At 27.6% G+C, this 9,825-nt stretch overlaps 1 protein-coding gene across 3 annotated transcripts; it reads left to right on the forward strand.

The window, feature by feature from the left end:
- The first annotated feature begins 938 nt into the window (after positions 1 to 938).
- LOC132917127 (lysosomal proton-coupled steroid conjugate and bile acid symporter SLC46A3-like) lies at positions 939 to 8,989 on the forward strand. 3 transcript variants are annotated; one of them, XM_060977709.1, is made up of 9 exons: positions 939 to 1,039; positions 1,124 to 1,278; positions 3,686 to 4,273; positions 5,141 to 5,498; positions 6,760 to 6,861; positions 6,942 to 7,079; positions 7,147 to 7,230; positions 8,106 to 8,262; positions 8,666 to 8,989. In XM_060977709.1, the coding sequence occupies exons 3-9, from the start codon at positions 3,743 to 3,745 to the stop codon at positions 8,805 to 8,807; spliced, it is 1,512 nt and encodes a 503-aa protein (XP_060833692.1). In that variant the 5' UTR covers positions 939 to 1,039; positions 1,124 to 1,278; positions 3,686 to 3,742; the 3' UTR covers positions 8,808 to 8,989. The 3 variants fall into 3 exon arrangements, with proteins under 3 accessions (XP_060833692.1, XP_060833693.1, XP_060833691.1); XM_060977710.1 differs by having other exon boundaries at positions 994 to 1,009; XM_060977708.1 differs by lacking the exon at positions 939 to 1,039 and having other exon boundaries at positions 1,046 to 1,278.
- Positions 8,990 to 9,825: the final 836 nt, after the last annotated feature.

Raw genomic sequence — 9,825 nt, forward strand, 5'->3', positions numbered from 1 at the left:
TCCTCTATGTTTGCAGCCAACTCTTTCGTAATACGAATATCACATAATATATTGACTACGTTTAATTTTACAAACATTCAATAATATTTTTTTACGTACATTTATCGTTTGATTAAATTTTAACATAATGGTCGTTAAATAGACTTACTGTTTAAAGTTCATCATTATTTTCTAATTAACTGAAAGATATTAATGAAACAAAGAACTATTACTTTGCACTTAGTAAAAGAATAAACTGCATTGATATCCTATAAATCACAATAATCAGTGACACAAACATAAATTACTTTTTACATTATTATATATTAATTACTTTTATTTATAGTATTACAGTTAAATAGCTGTTAGGTTTTATGTCTCAATATTTCTAACAGAAATACATTATTTTATATAGAAAAAAAACGCTTTATCACAATAAACAGAAAGATCAGTGAACTATGGTATAACACTACCTAGTAACTACCTATTTGAACCACACTACATTATTTAAAGTACTACAAAGAAGACATTTTAAAACATGTATAATGTAGATTAAAGATGCACGATAAGAAATATGCATAAATAATAAATATCAATTATTAATAGTGGTTTTATGCGGAAATATAACCAATATATTGGTTACATTGTATACCTACATAGTTTTTTTTTATATAATTAAATATATACATTTTTTAGTTATTTCTTACAAATATTATCTCAATAATTTTTGAATTGCTATTTTTTAAACCAGGATAACACACATTTCCTGTTGTTAAACTATTAAATAAATAAATTAAATTAAAAGTATTCTTTTTGTATTCAACAAGATTAAGAGTAAACATATGTAAATGACGTGAAACGTTCGATGTATTAAATGAAGAAATGGAAGGGGAGAGTGTCTTGGTTCGCACAGTATACATCGTGAGAATTGGTTGTTTCACTGATAGTAAATAATTTTAATACCTGAAACGGAAAAACGAACACAGCACACCGTGTATGCAGCTCTAGTATTCCTTACATACATTTAGTTGTCAGTTATATATTTTATAATTATTACAGTGTAATATTATCTAGTTGAATTTATTACTGTGTACGGACTACACACTTTTTACTTTTTAACAATTTTTTTTTCTTACGTTTACAGAATTTTCGCGCCAAAAAATAAATAAATTACAAATATTTATACTTATCTTTCTCGATTTCAACGCTAAAGATTATGTGAAACGTGTAATTGTCAACCTGTCGTTGTCGTCAAAAATCGAATGTTATCTAAATGGAGCAATAATCAATTGAAATAAGGTAACTTTAACTCATAAGGTTAGTCAAACTAACTTTATAAGTGTTATACAACATGTTATACATATTTATAGATTGTCGAAATTCTATACATTGAGTATGTTTAACAAAGAAAAATTATCTACTCATCGTTGTGTAATTTAAATTAAATAATTAGGTATTTTATTGTACGTCATTCGCCATAAATAAAAATATGATTCACTATAAATATATCCTTATTGAATAAAATCATCAAATTGATAGTTTAAATATCAAACTAAGTATAATAATTTGCAAGGAATTTTGAAGTTGAAAATTCATAAAATTTTTATGATTTATACCTAAGGTTAAAAAACCCAAAACAAGGTGATCCATAACTTTTTCTTCAAATAACTGTAAAAAAAAATTCTAGCGTCAATATAGAAACAATTTTATGAGCGTATGAAATTTAATTTTTTACGAAATCGTGTAAAATAACGATATATTACAATTTAAATATCGCTTATAATATAACATATCCTACTAATTATCCTAGACTGACAAATCATCTCCGTTCAGAATCGTTTTTCGTATAAAATGATACCAGTCATTGCATTCAAAGAGCGATACCCACTTTCTCACCATTTTTCATATTTTTGTATTTATAGTACCTAATACCCGTATTACAATACTATGCAATAAATTAATACATTTTAGTTTATTTGTTCATATATTTGTATTGAAATATAATTAGCGTGAACGCTGATTTATTTTTATTTGTATTTATTTGTTTTAAAACAAATGTTTACAATACATCAAGAAAATGATTTATAACTAAATAGGAAGTTATCAACGATTATTTTCATTAAATAATCTGGGACTTGAGTCCCCCCCCACTAATTAAATTTATCAAACTCCGCCTATGTGAACTACTCGTCCGAATTAGATTGTTATATATCAAAATAGCCACTCCGAAAAATTATACTGCTTTAGAATATGAAATTTAAAAAATTAAAATTAACAAGATTATAAGTATAACTATTAAAAAATGTTTTATTTGCAGTTAATGAGTTGTGTCCCAATGAAATTTCTCGTACACGAGTTATATCCCATTGATAAAAGTAGGGTACACGAATTTTGTTTCAACTGTTTTATGAAATTTTACACAAGTTATGTGCTGATAAATTCCAAAACAATACTTTACACAAGAATAAAATATGCATAAATATATAAACTGTGTAAAAACGGTATCATTTAAATTTTGTTCTAATATATAATATTATTAAAATGATTTATAAAGTTATTTTTACTTTTTATTTATATTAATTAGACGAAACCACATTGATTATTGTTAGGTTAGGTTACTATATTTACTATAATAATATGACGATTTTTTATACGAACTTCTTATGTTTCGTGTAAAATATAATTTATAACTTTTACCTTTTATAAGGTTACATGCGTGGTTACATTATAATGAATAATATGAAGGGGCGTTATTTGAAGGGGTGTAGAGTGTATTTTTTTGCCTACTAAAAATAAAATATAAGCGCTGATATACTTAAGTGTTTTAAATCAGCTATTGAGTTATAATATTTTTTTATAATATAAATGTTTTTATTTTTATGACTTTATAGTTTGTTATTAAATTGAATTAAAGTTTTTAAATTAAAATAGCAAGTAGATAAATAAAAAATATTAATTAAATAGACTGTATATTATGCCATTGCGAGGAAGGATATCCATAAAATAAATTTCAGATTTTATTTAGCTATACTAGATATTCCAAGTTCGGGTCAAATCATTTTATAAGTAAGGTTAGATTAGGTATTTTATTATTAAGGTAAGTACTTATATCTATACATTTATTCACTAAATATAAATACCATTGGACGCTGGTAATTACACTAGTAAATACAAATATAAATACATTAAAAGTACACTTAATTAAACAAAAATAGTAACAACGGTGATATTTGTAGTTGTAATAATATGAATTTATATAATGATTATAATTTTATAAAACATCTATAATCGAAGATAACAGCGGTCATACTTAAAGTTATTAAATAGTAAATTAAAAATTAAATTATTCTTTTAAATTTTTTACGTTAGAAAAATTTGAGTTACACTTTATTTGAAGGCATAATATCAAACACTAAAATATTGTGTCTACAAAATGAATATGAGCAAATTTGACCCCCCCCCACCCTCCACCATCAACCAAAAAAAAATAATCCTATATCCGCCACTGTGTATAAAATATGATAATACAAGTCAATAGGGTTTCAAGTGTACCTTCGAATAATATTTTTAAATAACACCAAAATATATTCTAATTTCGACCATGAAAAAAAAAACCAGTGTTTAGCTGCCGTATATAGTTTGTGCTGTCCATTGATTAATAGTCAGTCAGCCTTCAGCCTCAGCACTTCTTCTTTTATATGCACAGATTACACATCATCGTCCGTCCAGTTATAAGTCCGCAACGGCGTACCGGTTAACCAACATGAACCACAAGTCGACCGCGGCCACGATGTCGGTGTGGCGGCGGTTCTGGAGCGGTGTCACCGTCGAGCCAATGGTCGCGTGCTACATGACGGCGTTCACGATGGTCACGCTGACCGTGTCCAACCTGAACATGCAGAAGGCGTGCCGGGTGAACCTCCGGCTGCCCGACGAGACGTGTGAGGCGCTGGTGACGAAGAGCACGAACGAACAACCGGCCGAAGAGGTGGCCGTCCAAAAGCTGGTGACCGGCATGATGCTGTGGCAGACTTGCGCGCAAAACCTGCTGCCGTGCGTGCTCATGCTGTTGGTGGGCGCTTGGAGCGACCGGACGCGGAAGCGCGTGCCGTGCATGCTGTTGCCGCTGTATGGCGAACTGGCGCGGAACGCCGGCCAACTGGTGTGCGTCTATTACTTCTATCAGCTGCCCATGGAAGCGGCCGGCGTCGCCGAAACCATACCGCTAGCCTTGACTGGTGGCCAAACCCTGATGACCATGACCGCTTACAGTTACATCGGTGACGCCACTTCGGTCGGTACATTTTAATAATATTGATTTAGGGATAGGCACCGGAACTTGCAGCCGATCGCACAAAACGATCGAAACCGATGTATCGAAGTAACATTTAGCAAAAGTATCTAATTGAGTGTTGTTATATCCCGCCTAACGGTCGCATCAATATTCGTATAAAATTCACAATAAGTCCCACCAATATTATCATAACTTGCCAAAATATATTATATTGAATATAAGTCATGAAAACTATTCTGTTCAATGATTAGATATTCTGATGAGTATTCTGCAAAACTATTTCTGAAATTTGACAATTTAAAATATTGAAAGAATAATATTATTAATTTATTAAGGAATGGCGATGTATATATAGAACATATATAACCAAGATAGAAAACTTGTGTTACAACAAAATTAAAATATATTTAATATAATATATAATATATACATATTTTATATTTATTATACCTAAGGTTCGGGACTTCTTGCATTTGCATGTTTCTTTGTAGTGGTCGTATATTATTCTAGGTGAGTTATAAATTTGTTTTATAAAATGTCGAAACCTTGCATATTTTTACATATTTCATCATATTTTAGAGAAAGTGCATATTTAAGCAATTTTTAGCATATTTAGGTATACATATATTATTATAATATGCTATATGCGTTTTAAAAAACAAAATAAAAAATTAACTGAAGATTTTTAAGCATATTTTGATGATTTTTGATAATCTTAAGTGCAACAAGTCCCGAACTCTAATTATAACTTAAAAAAACATTAACAAATATAGAAACTTAATATAGGGCTGTATAAAAAACTTATAAAAGCTGTCTATTTATTAATCTATACGTATACATTATTTGATATTTATATTTTGTTTTTAGTTGGAACAACGAACGTTCAGAATTGGGGCATTGAACGCTGTTATGGCTGTATCTATGGCAATTGGAACATCAATGTCTGGCATAATATATAATAAGTTAGGATTCTACGGTGCATATTTTATTTCATCCACATTGATTATAATTGGACTGGTGTATGGATTATTGTTTGTCAAAGATGTGACTCCAGTGACGGAAGTTAATAAAAACAAATCGTATCGGACGACCATATCAGAATTTCTAGATTTCAGTCACATAACCCAATCGTTCAAAACAACTTTTAAAAAACGTCCGAACAAACAAAGAATTAGAATTATAATCTTATTGATTATATTCATGGCAAGTGCTGGTGTAAATGCTGGTTAGTACATGTGAGAAGTGATAAAATAATATGTTTAAATAATAATCGTTTAGAATATGAACGAAACAAAGATATTATTGTTATCTTATTCTATAGTATAGATTACTTATAAAAACATTTCACAAATTTAAAATTGTGATTTTTTTTTATTTCACATTACTTTTATGTCGATTTTAAGATTCTAAGGACAGTTCTAAGATTTACATTGGAGTTTATTTTCATTTTAAATATATCGAGTTAATTAACCAGGTTTACTATATCGATTATAGAATAAATAACGAAAATACAACTACACCTAATATGTAAATTATTAAACCGTATTTGTAACTATTCAAAAGTTATATTATGATAAATAGTAATAATGATGGGTATTAATAAATAATATTGATTTTTAGTGAATAGTTACTCAGCATATAAAACAGATATTTTCTTGTATTGCTTTTGATTTTTTTTTCAAAAACAAGTCACTGGCATACTGTGTTAAACAATAAACTTCTTTAACTAATAATTTTCATTTAATTATTTTTATTATTGGTCTTTATAACAAAAGCATCTAAAGCTATTAGTTTAAAATTATATTTACATAGTATTTACAGTATAGGTTTAGCTTAGATTAGGTTATATAATTCTATATATATTTTAGAAAGTTAATGATATAAATATTTGCAGTGACACGAGGGGAGATTAAGAAGATATATCTCCAGTCTCCACCCATTAACTCCTTTTTTTAGCTTATACATATTTATATAGTTATAATTTTTTTTGATTTATAACTATTATCAGTAGATAGGTAATAAAATTCTAGGACGTTTGGCATCGACAATTTTAGTCATATCTCCCTCCTTAAAGAAATCCTAAATACGTCGTTTAATGGATTTAAAATGAATAATTATATATATAAAAAAAATTGAAATTCGGGTTGTAGTGCTTCTCCTAATTATTGTTGTGGTATGGGATCTGTGTTTAATTTCATTGCATGTTTATAGAGAAGTGAAAGTGACAACTAAGTCATATTCTTAATAACTATGAATCGAATAACACACGACATTATACTATGAAGTCAATTATCTTATTTGACTCGAAATAAGCTACAACTATTTAAAAATTATTTTAATTATAGCTTTATATTACTAATATAATATTATGTTAGTAACTTTATATTAGAAACCGTTAACAAATAATAATTGAACAATTAAACAATAATTAATTATATTATAATTTATATGATATTTATTAATTAATTGTTTATATACTTGTGCAGGTTATCACACAGTTTGTTATTTGTATACTCGAGTACAATTTAATTGGAACGAAGTAAAATACAGCATATTTGCATCGTATGAAATAATAATAAACATTATCGGTTTGTATCAACAATTATTTAATAATAATAATAATAGAATGGCTTTTTCTGATGATATTAACAAATTTAATTTATTTAAGGTCTTATATTCACCTCATTTTTTCTTAGTAAACTACTGAATATTTCCGATGAAATAATAGGAATGTTATCATCAATTAGCCAAACACTGGGTGCATTGTTTTACACCTTCGCTTACAGCGTAACGCTTTTCTGTACAGGTAAGTAAATATACTGGTTGATAGAAGTATTTTATTTTCATTATTTAATAAGCTTAACTGTAAACAGGACCACTGTTGACGATTTTTACCTGTGCAGAAACTATATCTACCAAATCACTGATGACAAAACTAGTACCAAAAACTGAACTCAGTAAGATCAACCGTTTTAAAATTAATTATTATATTCATCGATCGAAATGGGGAAATAATATGGGAGGGATAATATCACTTCAATTCTATAAGTAGGCATTAGCTCTTACTTATTTTTAAATTATCCATCCTTCTTAAATTTTAAAAACTAGTTGTTTTCTCTTATGCTATTAATACATTAAATATATATATATAAATATTATATTATAATAAATATATTTTTATTTTGTAAAAAATATTTTGACATTTACAATATTTTAATATTTTACACCAATAGTTAATAGACAAAAATAACACTTAGTCGCTAAAAATATAATTTCACATCTATTTACAATAATATAATAGGTACCAAATCACCAATTACTAATAGCTGAGATATATAGGTAATATTAAAGTTCAATTATACCAATAATAGCTAAATTGGAGCTTATAACACTATTATTGCCCCTTCCCAAAACTAAATAAATATATTCTTTATTGATACACTTCAATCGATTATGTTAATATAACCACTTATATTTGTATTGTTTTTTTTTTTAGAACTATTACTAACACCACAACTATTAAGTTAAAACATGGAAAAAAATTAAACTTGATAATTAATTAGATAACATATTATATTATAAAAAAAATTATTATAAACATTATCAATTATCATTTGGAAAAATATTTAACTAACAATGGGATTATAACAGAATTATAATTATTATATCAATCATAAATGTCCATGTATTTTATTGTTTACTTCCTATAAAGAGATAATTCAAAAATTATAAAATAATTCCAAATTATAAATATTTATTAAATTGTTAAATTAAAAATTTAACTTTGAGATTTAATTATAGTTATAATCAATGTATTTGTTTTATATTTAAGGTCAAATAGCTGCTGTATTTGGCATTGCAGAAATCATGGTTTCATTAGTGTTTGGACTCATGTACAATGGCTTATATGAAATCACTATTAATATTCTACCCGGAGCTTTTTATTTGATCACTTTCGTATTCATCGCCCCGACTATTCCTTTATTCCTGTAAACAAAATTATTTTATTTTAAATTAGTTAAAATGTTCACATTTAAAAGGTTTTGTTTTATTTTTTAAAGTTCTGTTTACTAAAAATTACTTTTTTACCATATCTACATTTTTTGTTTCATTTTTAGTTGATTTATTTATTTATTTATACATCATGAACATATGTACGGAGTATATTTTCTTCGACTTGCATAAGTAGTAACTGTAGTAAACAGTAGTATACTGTTAAAACATACGATTGAAAAATAATTGTTTAATTTAATTGTCCCAACATTATTTGATTTAAATATTAAATGTAAACAGATCTTTAATATTAATAGATACTACTTATATAATATTTAATAATTAAATAATCAAATTAAATTGTTATTATAACAGTTAAGTTTTTGTTTTTATGTTTAGATGGCTGTATATGAAACGAACAAATAATTATGAATACTTTAATGAAACAAATATATTACCATATGAGAAAAGTCCAAGACTTAAGTCAAAAACTTTAAGTAGTTCCAAATATGGTACAATCGAAGAACCATTACAAAACTAACCATAATATTATGCGACTGATTTTATAACACATATATAAAAAAACTAACATATTACTTAAATAGTTAAATATAATTTATTTAACTAATAATACGATTGTAATTATATATTATCATTTATCATAAATTATAGTACATATATATTTATATATATTATATAATAAAAGATTTTTATATATGTTTACTTTTGTCAAAGGGCTAAGCCCGTAAAATAAAATAAATAAATATAATAAGTACTATATACATAATAGCTAAAGTATTTATACCATAATATATCATTTTTTTTAACCCAGCATTAGTATATACTAGTATATATATATGTTAAATAAACTTATTACTGTATCAAAGTGACACGGGGCTACGGCGGTAGGTATGCTCGGTGAGTCCACGATGAGCCGGTCAGGATAAAACCAACACGAATTTCACTATTTGTACGATGTATTTTTATTGATGATAAAAAACGGTACAGAATAGCTAGTTGTCAAATGTCACTATGTCAGGTGTTGACGACATAAAAGAGAATACACAATTATGCTTTACGAGGTCTTACGACTAGGAGACGTTGTCACCGTTGTCGGTAAGACGGTTCACGCAAGAGATGAGTGAGACGGCCGGCGGCCGGTACTCGTCTGGACCGACTTGTCTTCGCGTCCCACTCTGTGCCTTTGCGGCGTGGGATGAGAATCGATGGTGTCGTGCTTAGATCATATGATCTAAATTCTAAAGTGTCGTGTCGTCGTAGCCCGTGGTGACTGTTGATAAAATTATCATATTATAATATGATAAAGCGTAGACCGGTCGCTACGGTGCCTGTACTTTGTACCGGCGACCGTTGCGTACCATGCCAAAAGTTTTTAATATAAGAGTAGTACATACAAATTGTTTTGGGAAAAACGTTGTTAGGTTAAGTGGATCTCACTTGATGGAAACGGATATTGGAGGAAAAGGGAAGGATACACTTTTGGTGGAAACGTGTTACGCGCGAGAATGTGAAATTAGTGAAAGATATATTATATAGTG

The sequence above is a fragment of the Rhopalosiphum padi genome, chromosome 1 (assembly GCF_020882245.1).
Source record: "Rhopalosiphum padi isolate XX-2018 chromosome 1, ASM2088224v1, whole genome shotgun sequence".
Taxonomy (NCBI): Eukaryota; Metazoa; Arthropoda; class Insecta; order Hemiptera; family Aphididae; genus Rhopalosiphum; species Rhopalosiphum padi.

Bases quoted from the DNA above. Each gene is read 5' to 3' on its own strand.
- LOC132917127 (XM_060977709.1), top strand. From the start codon at position 3,743: ATGAACCACAAGTCGACCGCGGCCACGATGTCGGTGTGGCGGCGGTTC. The intron at 5,499-6,759 runs GTTAGTACATGT...ATACTTGTGCAG, and splicing joins AAGTGCTGGTGTAAATGCTG to GTTATCACACAGTTTGTTAT. The intron at 8,263-8,665 runs GTAAACAAAATT...TTTTATGTTTAG, and splicing joins CCGACTATTCCTTTATTCCT to ATGGCTGTATATGAAACGAA.